Consider the following 20917-nt stretch of genomic DNA (forward strand, 5'->3'; position numbering starts at 1 on the left):
TACAGTATTTTAGGCTCCAATAAGCAGTAAAGGGCATATTTGTTCACTAAATGCTGTGCTTACTCTTTTTAAACCATTCGATTAGAGTGCTAGTGGTTGAATAGCTTATAACTGGAAGGACCAATTTGGAATAACTTGAAATTGTAAAGAGCAGCATAGAAATATGGCATCTTATATAAAATGCATATGGCCAAAAAGATGTAACTGAGTCAAAGATTTTTTACCTCCAGCCACATTTACCTTTATTTTTTTATAGTCCAGTGCTTTTTAAAGAATAAGCTCAACATGGATGGTATCTGTAAGTTGACGTGTTTCTTGTTGTTCAAGTTAAATGTCCATTTATAAGGATTTTTTTCTGAAAAAATACCATGCAATCTCCATTGTTGGGCCCTTTATGTTTTTTGTGTATATTAGTAAAGCTTCTACTTTTGCGTTCTCCATCATCAGCATTTAACTCTTCATTTCATTTCAATACAGTAATACCTGATCAAGCTTGCTCTTTTTGCTATCTTTTTTCTTCTATATTTTATTGAAATCTAATTGAGCTCTTTCTCTCTTCCAATTCTGTGTCTCAATAATTAAATCATTGTCTGTTTTCTTTTCTAGCAGCTTGGAACTGTTTTTCCAGATTTGAAGGGAGCTTTTACTTGTTTGTTGAATTTCTAAGGAGAGTAGATCACCCTTAATCTATCATCCACTTTGTTTTTAAGTAGTTCTGGAGAGATCTGAGTACTTGCTGTTAGATGTCAAAATATGTCATTGTAGTGACTTATAGTATTGCCCTAGGGGGTCAACTTTTTCATTATTACCTTAAAGGGATGTTCCCAAAAGAATGGTATATCTTCCAATCTCAGGTCTGGCTACTGAAGCATCTATGTTGTTTTTGGTGAAAGGTGTCTTCTATATTTTAGATTGACAATTTATTTTCCTTTCAAATACCTTTGGCTATTTTGCCATCTGTTTCATTTGAGGATCAAATTCTCTCTGGTTCTTTTCCTCTCATAATATGGTGAATTATAACTTTGTTTGAGCCTTCTGTTTCATAAGAGCCCAGCTATGAGACAGATTGTCATATGAAAATTAATTTTCATCAGAGTTCTCGTGGAAAGGTAATGCTGACATCTCATTCTTCCTGAGTGTAACCCTAGTGTGACTTGAGGAAGACAATGGCAAGCTGGCACCTGAGGGACCCAGGTTGTCATGGACTGGAAGTAGTATGGCAAAGGGGCTAACCTTTTGCAGATGCCCAGTGATCTGTATGATTTCTATTCATCATTGACGATTCATGCAGAAGTATGAATGCCCCTACTGCTGTCTCTCCTCGTTTGGCAGCTAAGCAAAATAACGTCCTTGTCTTTTATAGGTTAATTTGTCATTGCATCCTCTTTGCCAAACACTAAATTCACACACTCTCATCTCATCTTCCTTCAGTCACAGGGACAACCTATCACTAAAACCAGGACAGGAACCACCCTGCTTTCAGATAATCTGAGTTGTGAGGATGACAGCATGCTGGGGAACAGTATTAAGAATGGGGGAGGTTTAAGATTTACAATGCATCTTGTCCAGGAATAATGGGTAGTGGTGAGCAGTGCAGCTTGGCATGGTTCTGAACTAAGTCTACTCACCTGACAAACTCACTGATCTGCTCTCTTCTCTGTTTTCTCTATAAATCAAAGCATATATAATGTGCTCACTGCCACAGTGCATGAAAATCTGAAATGTGTAAGGCGTTACCAAGAGCAACAATTTCTCCATCGCTTTGTTCACTAGGGGTATATTTACACTTGCCCCCTAGTTCGAACTAGGGAGGCAAATGAAGCATACCGAAGTTGCTAATGAAGCACGAGATTTAAATATCCCGCGCTTGATTAGCATATTCGATGCCGGTCGCCATTTAAAAAAGCCGGTAGCCCGAATTAACTTGCTGCATGTAGACATGGTAGTCCGATCCAAAATCCTTCCCTCGAATTAACTATTACTTCTCATTGCATGAGGAGTTAATTTGAGGGAAGGGTTAATTCGAACAGTAACAGTTAATTCGAGGGAAGGGTTTTGGATCGGACTACTGCGTGTACACGCGGCAAGTTAATTCAGGCTACTGGCTTTTTAAAATGGCGACCGGCCGCGAATATGCTTATCAAGCGCAGGATATTTAAATCCCGTGCTTCATTAGCAACTTCGGTATGCTTCATTTGCCTCCCTAGTTCGAACTAGGGGGTAAGTGTAGACATACCCTAACGTTCATAACTTATACAATAATAGTGTAACACTTGGGTGATTAGAAATGCCCTGCAATCCAGCATGCACAAAAACTTTAGCTTGTTAATGCAGCTACAGTAGTGCTCTCTAAAGTGGATCTTACGTGTCCAAATCTCCTGTAGAGTGGAGATAATTTAAATAACCGTCCTTGATAAATCAGTAAACTACACTGATGATCATTTTGTATTTGAATGCACATCGAGGTATTGCAGTCTTGTCATGAAGGCTGGCTGCTTAGCAGTGTGACACACTCATTTTCCTGTGCGATGGAATCCTGGGAAGCTGTATGAAATGGGACAGTCCTCCATGTCTGTGAGGCTTACTTGCCTTTTCTTTAAAAATGTAAAATGCAGGTTTAAATTTAGGGCTTAATTTAAAAAAGACTCATCTGCCTTACAAAGCCAACTGAGCTGGGGGAGGAGGATTACCTGTAGGGCTGTTTCTCTACTCCAGCACAACACAGTTAACATCTGTTGTATACATTCAGCCTAGCCACATAATGAAATAAAGACAAGGCTTTAGTCTGATTATTAGACCTTGGTTACAGTCTACTCAAGAGTTGTCCATACAACAGATTTGAACCATGCTACACCTGTGTGTGGGTGGGGATCAACATTGTTGCAACTAGTCTCCCCCCCTCCCCAGCTTGGTTGTTTTTGTAATGTAGGTAGGCTCTTTCTCCAGTTAAAGCAGAAGAAAGTGGGAAACAGTAGCAGAATCAGATCAAGGCTACAGAATTTTCCAGAATATCAGGAAACGTAAACGTAATCTCAGATTAGCTATGATTTGTGAGATCCGGTATGACAGCATCAATGCACCTCACAATATCCATGCACAACACAGTAATATAGGTAAGCAAGCATAATTAGTAAGAATGCACTATTGCACTCACCCGTTGCACCCTGTTAAAGAGAGATCTGGCGATTTGTAATTTTTCTCTCAAACAAACACTGTTGTAACAATTATTGTTTTGTCCCTGATACTTGGATGGCATGGGTTTGGGTAAAGCTGTTAAAACTACCTAAATAAATTAACAGCTATAAAAAAGCACTGTTGGTAGATGCATGTATTGTGCCATGCCAGACTTATGATGTAGTAAAACAATTCTTTTATTCTGGGTTTTTTAAACTACTAAGGTGGCACTTTTATCTACACATGAAAAAGTTTTATTCTGTTTCATTTAGTAACAAAATGTCACTGAGCTATGAATTCAAAGCCTGATGTACCAGCTTGCCCTCTGTGTTTATACACAAGGGCATAAATATGCCACACAGTAAGTAAGCCGCCTAACTGCTAGGGATGTAATCAGTTAACCGATGTGCAGAATATGGTAGGTGACAATCAAGCTGGTAGGTGACCAGCTTAGTTTAATAGAGAAATGGTAAGCTTAAACACAAAAAGGGAGCTTATACAAAGTGGATACTTGGAGAGAGAAGTAGGGAGGAGTATAAAAATACTGCTTGAGCATGCAGGAGTGTATTCAAGAAGGCCACAGCACAATTGGAGTTGCAGCTAGTAAGGAATGTTGGGCCCAGTTTTGGGCTCCCACTACAGAAAGGATGTGGGCAAATTGGAGAGAGCACAGAGGGGGGCAATGAAAATGATTTGGGGCTGGAGCACATGTCTTATGAGGAGAGGGAGCTGGGTTTATTTAGTCTGCAAAAGAGAAGAGTGGGAGTGACTTGATGGGCAGCCTTGGCAGGGGGAGAGGGGTGTTCCAAAGGAGATGGAGCCAGTCTGTTTTCAGTGGTGGCAGATGACAGAATGAGGAGCAGTGGTCTCAATTTGCAGTGGAGGAGATCTAGGTTAGATATCAGGAAAAACTATTTCACGAGCAGGGTGGTGAAGCACTGGAATGGGTTACCTAGGGAGGTGGTGGAATCTCCATCCTTAGACATTTTTAAGACCCAGCCTGAGAAGGTCCGACTGGGATGATTTAACTGGAGTTGGTCCTGCATTGAGCAGGGGGTTGGACTAAATGGCTTCCTAAGGTCTCTTCCTACCTTGATTGTCTATGAGTCTATTCTTTTCTGTCTGCTGATGGGTGCTTAGCTTCATACTCATTTCTCCTGTCGTTATTGTACTCCTGCTGTTGGTCTCTTACCCTGCTCCCCATACTGGCCTCTGTCCTCCTTCTCTCCTCTAGCCATTCTTTTCTTTTCCAATTTCACCTTCTCTCCCTTTCCCTTAAGGGTTCTTCCCCCCCTTCCTTTTCCTACTACTTTACATGTCTGCTGTATCCATTTCCTCCACATGGCTATGTTTTTGTCATTTTAGAAGATAAGCTGTGTGGGGGCAGAGACGCTCTCTTCATACATATTTGGAAAGCACGTAGCACATCAAGGCTCTATTGTAATCTAATGACAATAATATCGCAGCTTTGTCTTCCAGTCGTTACATCAGGTGTATGGACAAGACCTGTGATGTTTCTGCTGTCTATTTATCAAAGCTTTGACATTAAAAAAAACCTGCCTAGTATCAATTTAACCTGCAGTTAATCATTCTCTCAATGCATCTGGCATCTTGACAACTAATTATTATCATGTGTAATATTTTAAAAACCTAGTATTCATGTTTATGTAGGATCACTATTACCATAATAATAAGGTATTATTATCACAGGTGTGCATACTGGATGAGCATATTTTAAGGTAATCATGAGATTTCATTAACCATTATTGAAGAATTAAAATATTTGTTAATCTTAAATACTGATCTAAAGGTTTTGGAAACAGCAGGGCATGTTTACCATGTCTCTAAGCTCTGTACTATATTCCCCCATTCTCTTCATGACTTATGGTCACTTCTGTTCCCTGGGCTATTGGTTTAACCTGTACAATTTATCAAAGTAAACCCACAGTCTCGCTTGAGAAAGTGTCGTGTGCTGTGATTTCTGCAATGTGGCCTATCTTCCACTGAGTCAGGCTTCTGTTACTGCCATGCTGTCTCTTTAGTTCATATGGAATGAATTCCTGAGATTGAGTTCTCCTTGCTAGTGGATTATTTCCGTAAAAGTAAAATGAATTGACAGTGTAAAATGAATTAACAGGTATGTGCCAATAACTACTTAATTCTGTTTAGATCCTAAATAGGAGAGAGAAACTTTTCCCCTGCTGCTGTATAATCAACCATCAGATTTTTACGTGACTTAATTCCTCTGCAATTCAAAGAATGTATATACAGTAATATCTTAATAATTTGATTCTTGTTTTTCACCTATACTTAGAATTTGAGGTCTGTTTGAGATATTTTCCCTTCCAAAGAATATCCAGAATAAAGGAAGTATTCTTACATAAATGAGACCTACATTTACTGTTAAAACTTTAAATGCAGGTTGGGTGTGTGTTTCTTGGCTGTGTAGTTACTTTATTTCCTTTCTATATTATCAGGAGTCCTTCTCTTTCTCTGTCTCTTATCTTCTTCCCTCACTATACACCTTTTGTATTAAATCCAGGATCTCAGGGTATGTCTACACTTACCAAGTTTTGTCGTCAAAACTTCATGTCAACACCCAAAAGTCGACAAAACAAAACTCACTAGAGGGTGTTGACACTTGCTCCCTCTGAAGGATCATGTCCACACTGGGGGCACCATAATTGACAGTGAGAGCAATGCACTTTGGGTATGTAGCTCACAGTGCCATGTTGTGGGGAGGCAGAGCTGATCCTTGTACATCTTAGGATTCCCCCTCAGTTCTCCCACAGCGTCTTCAGCTGCTGGGAGTGGCATCATAAATAGCTCCATGAGCTCTCCATACAGAGGAATGTAAAAGCAGCACAGCAGTCTATCTGCCGCTGTGTTCCTAGTGCAGGGAAGAACTGGAGCAGTCCAATGATTTGCACTTTGTTTGTTCCGCAAATGGAGCACCTCACTCAGCTGTCAGACACTTTCTGGAACTTTGAAAGTGGAAAGGTGCATGCCTGTGGGACAGCAGAAAGCAAAGCTGAGCTGAACCATCAAGGCATGCATTGTGGGATACTGGCGGAAGCCTCTTGTAGGGGTGGAAATATTTTGTTGTTGAAACTGGGTGTTTTTCCCGACAAAAGTCCCCTTGCAGTGTGTATGCTCTCATTTTTTGTTGTTGCCAAAAGGCAGGTTTTGATGACAAAACTTTTTAACATTAGAGAAAGCCTGACTAACTAGTTGTCAGCTGTAGAAAATCTAATTCACATTGTAGTTGGTGTTCTGAGCTGGAAATACTTCAGATTGAAGAAAGTGATTACATAAGGGCTTCAGAAAGAGGACTTTAAAAGGGTGACAATTATTTTTATAAACATACTTTTATCTGAAAGTGTGCGTGTTTCTATGTGATAATAGATAAGAACATGTGTTTGCTAAATACAGAACAGACAGTGGAGTTTTTGCAGGCTATATATAGAACATTATAAAAAGTACAGAGCCCAGAAACCCCATTTAACATTTATAGAATCTTATTTTTGAAAACATAAGGAAGTTCTTGGTTTTCTTGATCTCTCCTTTCCAAGTTATCTCTAATATCAAGCATGCAGCTGATTAAATTCAGACTATTGCTGAGTCATATGCAGACTCATCAAGTGTTTCTGTACTGCTTGTCTTCATTGTCCTGTTGTAATCTACCATTCATAAAACAAAGGGGATGGCAAGCAAAAAATCAAGTTTAAATCATGCTAATGTTGCAGCACAATCAGTTAATAATAGAGTTTTTAAACTGAACTTGCACAGGAAAAACAGACATTGGGGGTGGTGGGTTAATGGAGCTTTATGGTATGTAAGAAGGTTTGAAAGTGCAAAGTGGTTTCTGCTTGATTTTTACATTAGAAATTCCAACTTTGTATGCTCCAGTTTTCCTGGAATAGTCTATGGATGATTGGAGCACTCCTAGAAGTAAGACATTACATGTACCAAGAAAACAAAATCTGAGTAAGTGGAAGGAAGAGGGATTTTTCAGACTGTTGAACATATTTGAGAGAGAATCTTTTAGTCCTTTAGTGAGAGCTAAACAAACTCCTATTCCAGTTTCTGGCCTTCTTCCTGAAAGAGGGGTAAGACAAGAGAAGAGGAGAAAGCCCTTCTTTGTACATTATATAAAGGGGGAGAAAAGGCACAACCCTCTTTTTTTTCATTTGCAGGCCATCCTGTGGCTCTTAGATACATCTCCAGTGGCTTTTAATTTTGTGAACTGCTGCACTTAGCAGAATAAGACTAGGTTGCCAGTATGAACTCTTAATTTCCTTGCTTTTGTTTGATTACATCATGAACATTAATAGATGTGGGGTTCTGAAATGGATGCAGTCCAACTGCATCAGAAATGTTATGCCTTGGGCTAGTCCCCAGGTATATTAGGGCAGTTTTGCAGCACTCCGCAGCCCAAAGCTAAGAACGCTCACATTACTGCCACTCTAGGATTCTCCTATATATGGGGATCACTGATTGTCATAGAGCCTCCATAGTGCAGATGCTGCTATCCCCTCATTGAACATAGTGCCAAGGGTGCAGCTGGGGGACCTTCATGATCCCTGGCTGCCACAAGAAACCTTTGGGATTGCTGGCAGTCAGCACAACTTAGAACTTAAGTTCCCTCTTAGCTACATGGCCACCTGGCTGCACAACTGCCTAACAAGCCCTGTGCAGGGGTTCAGGGCAGGCACACAGAGTGCACCACCTCTGCTCACCAGCCCCGACACGCAGTTTCCAAGGCAGCTGGGTGCTAGGGCTGGGAGAGGGGGCACACATCACCTTCATATTCCTGCACATCTCAAAATTAATTCCATTCAGGGGTGGGAAAATTTAGAGGGAGCATTGCTTAGAACCGCCTCTCTGCTGCTGCAAATGGGCCCAGGATTAGGGGAGTGCAACGGTATCTTCAAGTCTGCACCTGCATCCACCTTGTCCTGAGCTGTGCCAAGGACTTCTTGACCAGAGCTCAGGAACTGTGGCCTTGGGTTTATCTGCTGTAAGCAAGCCAATAGCTACACAGAAGCATGTATATAAAGCATTTCAGTAAGACAACTGCAGAGTTTAGGAAGGGACAGTGGGAATTGTTGGCCTTTGAAAAACTAATCCAGCTAGAGTACTCATAATAGCTTCATTTTTTTTAATAGAAAGTAGTGGGCTCTATTGTGTCATTTTTATCTCTTTTCCCTTGTACAGGTTGAACCTCTCTAGTCTGGCACCTTTGGGTCCTGACCAGTGCCAAACTAGAGAATTTGCCAAATCATGGGAGGTCAATATTGTCTAGCAGCTTTGCCAACACTTCAGCTGCTTACTGGGCTCTTAGAAGACATTTTGGGTAAATTAGAACTGAAAAGCAGCACAAAACACCGGTAGCCAAGATTGGTGGCTGTAAACAAACTTTATGGGATTGTGGGAAACTTGGGCACACCCATCATAAGTGGCCATTGGACTATCTACAGTCATGCTGGACCACGGATGTTGCCTGACCAGAGAGTGCCAGACTAGAAAGGTTCAACCTTTAGCACTTAATATAGGAATCATCATCCCTCAGCAAATTTTTCAGAGTTTTCAATATGAAGGATTAATATGGCTCTTTTAGTGACAACTACACAATAGAAATCAGTTAAGATAATTAAATTACTGTCGAAGTAGACCAGTTCATAACAATTAAACCAAGGCTTTCAGAGAGTGTTTATTTTCTGGTGCTATCTCATACCTGTTGTGTAGGAAAGCATTTATTCCTTCCTGACCTGTCCCCATCAGACACCAACTCTTTCACACATTTCCTGTGGACTCTGTGCTTATTATGTATTTGTGAAAAGAATGGTGAGGACACGTATTTGCTGCTTCAAAGAAATAATCCCTTTCTTTGCAGCCATAGTGTTACATTTTTGTTAAACAGTGTAATGCAAATGAAAGAGCCAAAAGAAGCGTATCACCATATATTTTCTTCTAGAACTCTTGGCACAGATAATTATTAGGTTTTAATAATTATAGAGTACTGTTAATTTACCTGAAACTTTGCAAATTTACATAAGATATATTTCATTCCTAAAGTGCTAGCACTCTTGGGAGTTGAGAAGAGGGATGGTGTGGAGAATATGGAAAAGGAGGGATTATTTGGCTAGCTGATTTAAAGGAGTGATTTGAAGGGGCTGTGGAGGGGATGCACTTGACATGGAAGAATTCAAATGATAGAAGCCAGAAAGTGAAGAATGAAAAGAAGTACAAAGAGTATTGGGAAGAAGATCTTAAAGAGATGAAAGAAGAAAAACACAGAGATAAGATGGTATAAGCCAAGGCATGGCATGTGACAACAACTTTCTTGAATTTTAAGCAATAAGAGAGAGGTGGGGGGCTTTTGTGGTTGGGACTGAAGAACATTCATCAGAAAGAACATTCCCCCTTTCCTTTAACATCAGCCATGGCTTACTATGAAACCAAAAGGCAAAATTTGAAACTTATAATGGGAACTTTTTACACAATATACATTTAGTCTGTGCAACGCATTGCCACAGAATAACCTTGAGCCCAAGAATTTAGTAACATGAAAAAATTGCATTTGTATACAATTTCCAAGAATCAATCTCTCTCTCTCTGGAGATATATATATATATATATATTCATTCCTGTTGGATGACAGCGTGACATCATCTGTGTCTTCATGCTGCTGCTGCCTGCCTCCAACTTCAGCACTGTCCCCTCTGGGCGCGGGTTGCTCCAGGTCCAGCTCCTGCTTCACATCTCAGGGGGCTGCACTGCTGGGGCTGTGTCCCCTCTACTACCTCCCACCCTGCCTCCAGGCCTCACCGGGTGGTCTCCACCATCCAAGCCTGACCTCTTCCACCCAGACCATACTGAGTACCTTCTGCCATCTGAGCCCAACTCCCATCTCATCCCCCAGGCCACGCTGGTTCCCTTCGGCCATCTGAGCCTGACCCCACCCCTGGCTGCGCCGTGCTAAGTCCTATCTGCCATCCGAGCCCACCCTCTACCGTCCCCAGGCTGTGCTGAGTCCCCTCCACTATCTGAGCCCCCTCACTCCTTCCACCAAGCCTCTGCACCCCCAGCCCGCTCCTGCCCCTTCCACTCTGGCCAGACACCTACCTCCAGAGAGAGGGGGTTTGTTAAGCATAGCAAACGGGGCGCAGTCCCCTAGTAGAGTGTAAAAAACAAGTAGTAAAAAAATGGAGCCAGGTGGGCAGGTTATTCCATTAGGGCACGTCTACGCTACTGGAAAGATTGACAATGCTGCTGTTGATCTTCCAGGGCTCAATATAGTGGTTGAAGTATAGACCCGCCATATCAAACTCAACAGGCGCCCCTCTCAGCGCTGATACTCCTGCTCCTCACGAGGCATAAGGGAAGCCGACAGGAGTGTTTACTCCTGTCAACCTTTCACTGTGTGAACAGCGCAGAAACCCGATGTAAGGTATGTCAACTCCAGCTACTTACTTCATGTAGCAGGAGTTAAGTATCTTACTTTGGCCTTCCAATGTGGTTGTAAACCAGGCTTTAAAACCTACGTACGGGGCTTTTTTGCACCTTCCAGTGGAGCAATTGGTACTAGTGGCTGGCAGAAACAGGGTTCCTATGTTCCTGTGCAACTTTGTATTTTTAAGGAAAATTCAAGTTGCTAGAGATAGTTTGGGGAAAATGTTATGACTGAACAGTTAATGGAAATTAGTTAATGAAAATTTTGGATATCAGGTGTTATGTAGAGAAGTGTGAGGTTTAATTGTGGGTTTCAGTAAATGCTTTTTTTAAAAAAAAAAATTAAACTTGTATGTGGTTTTGATTATTCTCCATAAATACACATTTTGGAGTTCTTTGAGTTGGATAGAGAAAGTTAACAAATAACCCATTCCAGTCCAAGATTTGTTTTTCAATGCTACTCTGTCTCTGTAAAGAATGTGTAAGAAGCTGCATTAAGTTTCCCCTCCCCCACCTTTTAAATAAAATTCCTTTAGGAGAAAAAAATTGCACAGTCTATGTTATACTGAGTAATTATCCCCCCTGGGAAGCAGAATATAAAGATCTTTAAAGTCATTCAACTGAGAGAACAAGCACTTTAACTTTTGCCTCGAAGGAGTTATGTATTACATTATCAGCTGCTTGCTCCAGTGTCAGTGTGTCATGCCTTGCAGGTTAGCAGGTTTTGGCTGAGGAAATGAAACCCAGTCAGTTACTGCAGGATTTATAGTAGACGTGCTGTTGCAGGAAGTGGTGAAAAGTTGATTGATAGTCTGAGGCAGAACTCCACCATAAGAAACAGGATGTATATTTGCTATTTATACCTGGTTTTCTTTTTTCCCACATTTCAAGACATTCACTTGCTTTTTGTTCTCTCTGTTTATAAATTTATGGCACAGTTTTCTGGTAAAGCATGTGCTGAATTTCAAATACTTGAAATATTTTTTATGGCTACAGCTGTATTAAATGAGCTTGCTGAGGCTGAAAGTTGACCTACCGTGTCTGTTGTCTTCTTTTGTAGGCCTTACCCAAAGAGTCTAACAGTGTATTTGTTTAGTTTATTCTTAGGTACAATACTAACTACATTTAAAATATGTCTACAACTGATTTATTCTGCAGCATGTTTTAAAACAGGTTCATGCATGCTGCTGTGATAGGAGAGAGAACGCATATATGAAATGGGGGTCATAATTAGTTACATGGGTGCAGCATGTTTTTCTTTAAACTTTAAAAAGCAGGAAAGATCATTTTTAGAAAATTACAGTGTAAGGTAAATTATCAGCTGATCAATTCTTAAATCTATTTTTTGGCATTGTAGCTTAAAGTAAAACGAATTAGTTGTGGCTTAATGGTAATGTATTTGCTAAACATGTGGCTCAAAATAGACTGAATAGGCAAATACTTTTCCTAAAGATTATTTTTTTATCCTACCATTTAAAAAAACTGGTCAAAATATTATCACTTTAGGATTTCACGTCGGTTAGCCGTTTTCTTTTTAATTCAACAGATTTTCTTACATGCCAAATCAGTATTTAAGTTAGGAGTATCAGCAGGTTAGCTGAGGGACAGTCTAAAACTCATTCAAGATGAGAAAGGAAGGTTTGTCGTCTTAAAGAGGTGGTGTTAAGGCTGTTCCCCACTCTGGCACTTCAAGTGCAGAAGGTGGGGGCCTGCAAGAGATAGGATACTTAAAATACTTTGCCTCTACAGGCTTCTATTTTTAAAATTCCTCAAGGTCACAGATTCCCTGACTTCGGGTAGTATGCTGCCACCACCCAGTGCAAAACTGCTTTTTGAACCCAGGATATGTCACTTAGGAATTTCTTCTAAGAGATCGTGGAAAAAAAACCAAACTATAATCTCTTATAGCTGACCTCTCAATCTTACACACACATTCAAAGATGTCCTATTACCTTCCAGGACACCTGAATCCTGGAATATATTGGTATAGAAGGGTACGGCTTACTCAGGGAGGATAGGTGGCGTAAACAGGGAGGAGATGTTGCCTTATATATTAAAAATGTACACACTTGGACTGAGGTGGAGATGGATGTAGGAGACGTGTTGAGAGTCTCTGGGTTAGGTTAAAAGTAAAAACCAAGGGTGATGTCATGCTAGGGATCTGCTGCAGACCACCTACTCAGAAGAGATGGATGAGGCTTTTTTTAAACAACTAACTGTTACCAGATTTGCCCAATACTCTGGGGTATGCTCATTTATTTGGGTTACTCTTATGGGTCTGGGGGAGGTTAACAGTTCTATCAGTGTGCTCCTTGTGCTTACTTGTGCTCTAATATGGAGCTGAATTCTCTCCCTGTTGCCAATTCCCCCTCCCACTGGAGCTCTCCTGCAGGAACTAGGTTCATCAGGATGGGGTTCTTCCCACCTTAGCAACACACACAGACACTCACGCCCACTAACAGAGCACGCCTGAAAGGACTGGGTAATCAGCACTCACAAGCTGACCCCTCATATGTCTCTGGACTCAGCAGACTGGGTTTAACAGCAATGGCACACTGCACCCTCATGAGCCTTTGGACTCAGTAGGCTGGATTAAACAGCACTTTAAGCTGCCATCCTCATAAGCCCCCAGGTTCAGCGCCTTCTATCCCCACTTTCACACCACAGTCATTCACTGGTGAACCACACGTGTGGAAACTCCACAGGATTTTGGGCACTACAGGGATCTTTAGCTTGGGTACAAGAAGCGTTGTTGCAGAGCGAATGGGGAAGACAAAACAATACCCCTTGAGGAAGAGTGAGTGAAAGAGAAAGAAAGAGAGAAGCAACCAGCTTAACAATGAAAGTTATTTTTTCTGGGTAGTGATAGGAAGCCAAACACACATAACAGTTACAATATTAAATCTAAATTGAAACTGATTACAAATGTTAGGGCTAGCTAACCACATAACAGTTTACATAGGGCAGAGTCAGGAGGCTGGGGGGCAGGGAGAAAGAGAGAGAGAGAGACCTCACCACTCCGTGGAGCTTGCACTGATCGGGGTTCCCAGATGGTGATGGTATCCGGGGGTCCAGAGGGCAGGAGACAAGCAGAGCAGAGCCCCCAGCACGAGCAGACAGGAGATGAAGAAGTCTCAATGGAGCTGATGCAGTTTAAATCCAGGAATCAGAACAGTTTTTGTTGGGCATGGGTAGGAGTTTTTATAGGGCAATAGTTTATAGGACAATAGTTTGAAGAGAACACTGGATTTGTTTCTGGGTAAACAGAGGCAAGACAATAGAGACTGATCACACCGGATTATGGGTGATATTCCTTGAAGGAGCTCACAAAGTAACTAGGCAGTTTCAGTATTTTGGATGTCAATAGGATCCATTACTAGAATTGGTCTGATAATGACTAATTTGGATGTGAGCAGGCTTGGGTTCATTAGCATCTGGAGCAGAGATTTCCCATCAGGCAGTGCTTCTCTGCTTTCAGTATCCCATAGTTCAGTGCTGTTCCTGCTTTGGAAGAGCTGGTCTCCATTCTGTATGCTAATAGAGATGTCTCTCCGTGCTATCTTCCATGCAGATGAGGCTGGGGTGTTTCCTTAATTGTATCACCCTTGTCTGAAGCAGTTTAGGTGGGTCTTCCACAGCCTTTTCATTGCTTTGTCTTTGATTCTAGCAGAGGCCTGAGAGGGGGGATGGTTTTTGATGAGCATCACTCCCTGGCTCCCCAAGAGCACAGAGCTGGTAGGTAACAAGCAAAATTATCCAAAGTGCAGGATTTGGTGGTGATGGCGGACTTCAGCTATCCAGACATATGTTGTGAAATTAACACAGCGGGGCACAGACTATCCCATAAGTTCTTGGACTGCATTGAAGACAGTTTTTTATTTCAGCTGTTGTAGATTTGATTTTAACAAATAGGGAGGAACTGGTTGAGAATTTCAAAGTAGAAGGCAGCTTGAGTGAAAGAATTCATGATTCCAAGGAATGATAGACGGGAGAACAGCAAAAAAGAGACAATGGATTTCAAGAAGGCAAATTTTAGTAAACTCAGAGAGCTGGTAGGCAAAGTCCCATGGGTAGCAAGACTAACTGAAGAGAGTTGGCAGTTTTTCAAAAGGACATTATTAAGGGCCCCAAAGCAAACTATTCCGCTGTGTAAGAAAGATAGGAAGTATGGCAAAAGACCTCCTTGGCTTAACCAGGAGATCTTGCATGATGTAAAAATCAAAAAGGAGTCATATAGAAAGTGGAAACTAGGATAAATTACAAAGGATGAATATAAGCAAATAATACAGGTATGCAGGGGCAAGATTAGAAGGGCAAAGGCACAAAACGAGTTCAAACTAGCTACAGACATAAAGGGTAACGAGAAGACATTCTATGAATATATTAGAAGCAAGAGGAAGACCAAGGACAGGGTAGGCCCATTGCTCAGTGAGGCGGGAGAAGTAATAACAGGAAACTTGGAAATGGCGGAGATGCTCAATGACTTATTTGTTTCAGTCTTCACCAAGAAGTCTGATAATGAAAGAATGCCTAACATATGCTAGTGAGAATTGGGTAGGTTTAAGAAGATAAAATTAAAAAAAGAACAAGTTAAAAATTATTGAGAAAAGTTAGATTTCTGCAAGTCGCCAGGGCCTGATGAAATGCATCCCAGAATACTCAAGGAGCTGATAAAGGAGGTATCTGAGCCTTTAGCTATCATCTTTGAAAAATCATGGCAGACAGGAGAGATTCCAGGAGACTGGAAAAGGGCATCTATAAAAAGGGAAATAAGAACAACCCAGGAAACTATAGACCAGTCAGTTTAACTTATGTGCCAGGAAAGATAAAGGAGCAAGTAATTGAGGAATTCATCTGCAAACATCTGGAAGAAAATAAGGTGATAGGTAACAGCCAGCATGGATTTGTAAAGAACAAATGATGTCAAACCAATCTGATAGCTTTCTTTGATAGGATAACACATCTTGTAGATAAGGGAGAAGTGGTGGACATAGTACACCTAGACATTAATAAGGCATTTGATACGGTCTTGAATTATATTCTTATCAATAAACTAAGCAAATACAACTTAGATGGTGCTACTGTAAGGTGGGTGCATAACTGGCTGAATAACTGTTCTCAGTGAGTAGTTGTTAATGGTTCAAAATCTTGCTGGAAGGGCATAACAAGTGGGGTTCCTCTGGTCTGTTTTGGGACCGGTTCTGTTCAATATCTTCTTCAACGATTTTGATATTGGCATTGTGAGTACGCTTATTAAGTTTGCAGATGATACCAAGCTGGGAGGGATTGCAAGTGATTTGGAGGTTAGGGTCATAATTCAAAATGATCTGGACAAAATGAGAAATGGTCTGAGGTCAATAGGATGAAGTTTAATAAGGAGAAATGCAAAGTACTCCACTTAGGAAGGACCAATCCATTTCATACATACAGAATGGAAAATGACTGTCTAGGAAGGAGTAGTGCAGAAAGGGATGTAGGGGTCATAGCGGACCACAAGCTAAATATGAGTCAACAGTGTGATGCTGTTGCAAAAAAAGCAAATACGATTCTGGGGTGCATTAACAGGAGTGTTGTAAGCAAAACACGAAAAGTCATTCTTCCACTCTAGTCTGCACTGATTAGGCCTCAGTTGGAGTATTGTGTCCAGTTCTGGGCCCCCATTTCAAGAAATGTGGAGAAATTGGAGAAGGTCCAGAAAAGAGCAACAAGAATGATTAAAGGTCTAGAGAACATGAGCTATGAGGAAAGGCTGAAAGAACTGAACTTGTTGAGTTTGGAAAGGAGAAGACTGAGAAGGGGACATGATAGCGGTTTTCAAGCATCTAAAAGGTTGTCACAAAAAGTAGGGAGAAAAATTGTTCTCCTTAGCCTCTGAGGATAGGACAAGAAGCAATGGGCTTAAACTGCAGCAAGGGAGATTTAGGCTGTGTCTAGACTACATGGCTCCATCGATGGAGCCATGTAGATTAGGGTTGTAGGCAAAGGCAAATGAAGCCGCGATTTAAATGATCGCGGCTTCATTTAAATTTACATGGCTGCCGCGCTGAGCCAACAAACAGCTGATCAGCTGTTTGTCCGCTCAGCGCACTAGTCTGGACGCTCCCCTGCCGACATCAAAGCCCTTTGTTGGCAGCCCTGTTATTCCTCGTGGGATGAGGTTTACCGGGGCTGCCGACAGAGGACTTTGATGTCGGCAGGGGAGCGTCCAGACTAGCGCGCTGAGCGGACAAACAGCTGATCAGCTGTTTGTCGGCTCAGCGCGGCAGCCATGTAAATTTAAATGAAGCCGCAATCATTTAAATCGCGGCTTCATTTGCCTTTGCCAAAAAAACAAATCTACATGGCTCCGTCAATGGAGCCATGTAGTTTAGACATACCCTTAGATTGGACATTAGGAAAAACTTCCTAACCCTCAGGGTGGTTAAACACTGGAATAAATTGCATAGGGTGGTTGTGGAATCTCCATCTCTGGAGGTATTTATGGGCAGGTTAGACAGACATCTATCAGGGATGATCTAGATGGTGGTTGGTCCTGCTGTGAGTGCTGTGGACTTGATGACCTCTCGAGCTCCCTTCCAGATCTAGTGTTCTATGATTCTGTCTTCAAAAAGGTGATTTTATTAATAAAACAAATAATATACTTGGTAAAACATACTTAGTTTCTAGGTGTTATAGAGCAACTGAGAAAAAAAGATTAAAGCACAGAGAATTGCTTCTCTGGGATTCAGCTTCAGTTACAGTATATGACGGGTGGAGGGACACGTGATCCAGGCACAGAGGAATTCTAAGCCAGGAAATAAAAGAAATTAACCTGTTCATGACTAACTAAAACATTCCCTGTCTACTTACATTTGTTGCAACAATATTTTATTCTCCTAGACATGGTTATTGCTGTACATTTAATTTCTGCCTCCCATGTTCATTCCATTTCTTTCACAGCCCCTGTTGCTTCTCACACATGAAGATTGAAACAGGCAAAGCCTGTTTTTCAGTTCAAATCGTAACACTTTCTTCCCATTGGCTCTCCCAGCTACCTGCCATTCCTGGATTTTTCAGGGATTCTCTATGTTTAACCCTTTACAGGCAGTACTCCTCCCATCCATCATGGGGTTTTTAAGAAATTGGATAGGAAAAGGGAAAGGAGGCACAATTAGAAGAAAGAGTACAGTATTTGGAATTATTTGTGTAGAGGATTGAATGAGCCTCTGGTGAATAATGTTTAGAGCTAAATGGTGGGACTTGCACAGAGGAGATGCACATTTGTAACAGAGATATGAGAGATTTCTCTTAGCCATGAAACTTGATTTAATTTTGCGGGGGGCGGGGGCGGTATCTTGCAAGTTTCCTGTTTTCTCTCTATGTAAACAGATTATTAAAGTTAATCCAATTACTGTGTCTTCAAAAATTGCATCACTCAGTCGAACAAAACTAGTCCAAAGTTCCACCTTCCGCAGGTTTGTTGACATTGCTGTTTTTGAGGTGCTCATTTACTAGGTAGATATGTTAATCAACAGTAATCTGTGTCTATTAGAATAAAAATGAAATGGTAACAAAAGGTTGTTGCTTAATATATAAAATAATTCTGAAAGCATCAGAGCTAAGGGGAATAAAAAGGAAAAGTAGAAGTTAAACAATAGTCCAAGTAGCCCAACAAGAAGAACCTGCTAAAATATGTTCTGTAAATATACAGAATACAGGAAATTGTTATGCATATTTAAATTTGTAGGTAGGAAAAAGCCAACTGACTTAGTCCCCTCTGGGTTAATACCTTACCAAGCTGCTTCAAAACAGCTAATAACAGCCCTTGACTAGCCAAACACTGCAGTTTTACAACATGAAATATAGATAATATCTCTGCAGATATTTTTTGTTGCTTCATTGTCACGGTTGCAATCGGTGTTTCTCATTACAACGTAGTTCCAAAGCTTGTAAAGAAAAGTGTGCTTCTGAAAAACTCACTGGCTGTGTCTAAACTGTATCCCTTTTTCGTAAAAGGGATGCAAATTAGACATATCGCAATTGCAAATTAAGCGGGGATTTAAATCTCCCCCGCTTCATTAGCATAAAAATGTCTGTCGCTTTTTTCCGGCTCGGAGCTTTGCCGGAAAAAAGCGCCAGTCTAGACGCGGATCTTTTGAAAAATAAAGCCTTTTCCGAAAGATCCCTTATCCCTCATTTTAAGAGGGATAAGGGATCTTTCAGAAAAGGCTTTATTTTCCAAAAGATCCGTGGCTAGACTGGCGCTTTTTTCCGGCAAAGCTCCAAGCCGGAAAAAAGCGGCAGCCATTTTTATGCTAATGAAGCGGGGGGGATTTAAATCCCCGCTTCATTTGCAATTGCAATATGTCTAATTTGCATCCCTTTTACGGAAAAGGGATGCAGTCTAGACATACCCACTGTATAAGTTTGGTGAGGTGACCAATGTACATCTTTGCTTTCCTAGCCTAGAAGGGTAGAATAAGTTCAAGTGCATAAAAGATCATTTTTATCTTGGTTCTCTGTACTTTTTCTGTTACTATTTTGTAACTGAAGAAGGAGGTTGTTTACAAACAAAATGAGTGTAACAAATCTTTACCTCCCCACTGCTTATCATCAGACTGGAAATGTTTGTTTCTAGAGTTTAACAATGTGTGTTCTTTTTTTAAAGGTCAAAAAAGTTGGCAGCACTTGCTGAATCTTTACAGAAAGCCAAACTAACTAAGGCCCATTTAGGGTTTGAACTAGAAGAACTGGAATCAGCTGCACTTCTGGTACAAGAGGAAGAAAGTGAGTTAAAAGCTGCCAGCGCAGTTTCTAAGCAACAGCCGCCTTCCTCTGAATTGGAGACGAGTGATTCTGAAGAATCAAGCAGTACTTCATCATCTGAGACAGAAAGCTCTGATTCAGATGAACAAGAGCCCTCCACCAGTGAAGATGGGGAAATAAATTCTCTACAAGACGCACTTCAAGAGCAGAGGAGAGCCCCACTTATTGACTGGAATGGATTAGGGCGAGACACAGACAGTTTGACGTTAGATGTTAGTAATGAAAAATCAAAGGCTTCTTTACGATCTACATCTGTTCCTGGAAAACTGATAGAGGAATTAGGAAAGAAAATGCAGACTGCAATTAGGCTTTCAGAGCAGCCTGAAGAGTTGGCTACTGCAAGCTACACAGCTTTGCAAGAGAAAGGAGCAAATTATGCAGTTGAACCCCAAAGACTTTCAGAGGATCCAGATGAAAAAGAAAATTTCTTGGAGGTTTCCCCAACGAAAAGCCTACTGCTGTTTGTTGGCAGCACAGATGAAGACTGAACAAGCGTATTGGGAAAAACTCTGACCCGTTAGCTAATACAGCTCATTGCTATAATGAGATACTATTCCTACATCAAGTGTGGAAAAAGGAGGTGACAGAATTCCTGGGTTTTTTTTCACCCTGTTGATAATTTTTAAACAAGGCTGATTTGAAGGGAATCAAGACTTTCTCAAACCCTAATAATTAGATATATTTTGTGCATCAGTGATTCGTCAGAAAATACATTTTTGATCTCCAAATGCAGGAATCTGTAACTTCAGTAAATACTTTCAGGAACAGTTTTCATTGAGGTTAGTAGAGGAATGAAGAGAAATAATGAAATATAACTGAAAATAGTTGTATCAGTTAAAAATCTTAACTATTTGATAAATAAATATGTTCATGACTTTTTTTAATTACCTCTTACTACATTCTTGGATTTCAAATATTTTATTACCAATTTCTCTACTTTAAGAAGAATAACAAATGTCATTATAAAAATCGAAGCAGCACTGGCAGTTCTTGTTTGGACATCCATAAAAATGTTCCCCCTTTTTTTCTTAGTACAGATTAAAGGGAGTTTCTTCATAATGAGCTCCAATCAGTGCTATGTATGAGCTTCTGTTTCTACAGTCCCATTATAAATTATGTTCTTTACCACTTTCAGCATTTCTTTTTAACTGTGTTGTCTATCCATTTTTTGAAATGTATCTAAGTGTAGATATTGTTTCCCTTTCAAAAATGAAAAATCTTGTTTCTTATTACTATTCAAGGGATGTTGTGCTGGCCCCACTGAGGTGGAAACACAGTGTAGTCTAGTGCTCTGAGCACAGGAATGAAAGGCAGGAACTCATAATTTCTTGTCCCAGCTCTGTGACTGATTTTGTGTGTGTCTGAAAAAGTTACTTAACCTCCCTATACCTCATTTTTTCCATCAGTAAAATATGAAGAATACTTGCCTGCCTCTCAGAGGTGTTGTGAGAATATTAATGAGGGAACATATTATAATAGTGAG

At 40.7% G+C, this 20917-nt stretch overlaps 1 protein-coding gene across 1 annotated transcript in view; it reads left to right on the top strand.

The window, feature by feature from the left end:
- SHQ1 (SHQ1, H/ACA ribonucleoprotein assembly factor) overlaps nucleotides 1-20318 on the top strand; it is a 121782-nt gene extending 101464 nt beyond the window's left edge. The window contains exon 12 of the mRNA XM_075938646.2: nucleotides 19277-20318. Coding sequence (XP_075794761.2) covers nucleotides 19277-19922 — 646 coding nt within the window. The 3' untranslated portion in view covers nucleotides 19923-20318. The remainder of the gene's footprint in view (nucleotides 1-19276) is intronic.
- Nucleotides 20319-20917: the final 599 nt, after the last annotated feature.

This window comes from Pelodiscus sinensis, chromosome 11, assembly GCF_052426305.1.
Source record: "Pelodiscus sinensis isolate ZL-2025 chromosome 11, ASM5242630v1, whole genome shotgun sequence".
Taxonomy (NCBI): domain Eukaryota; kingdom Metazoa; phylum Chordata; order Testudines; family Trionychidae; genus Pelodiscus; species Pelodiscus sinensis.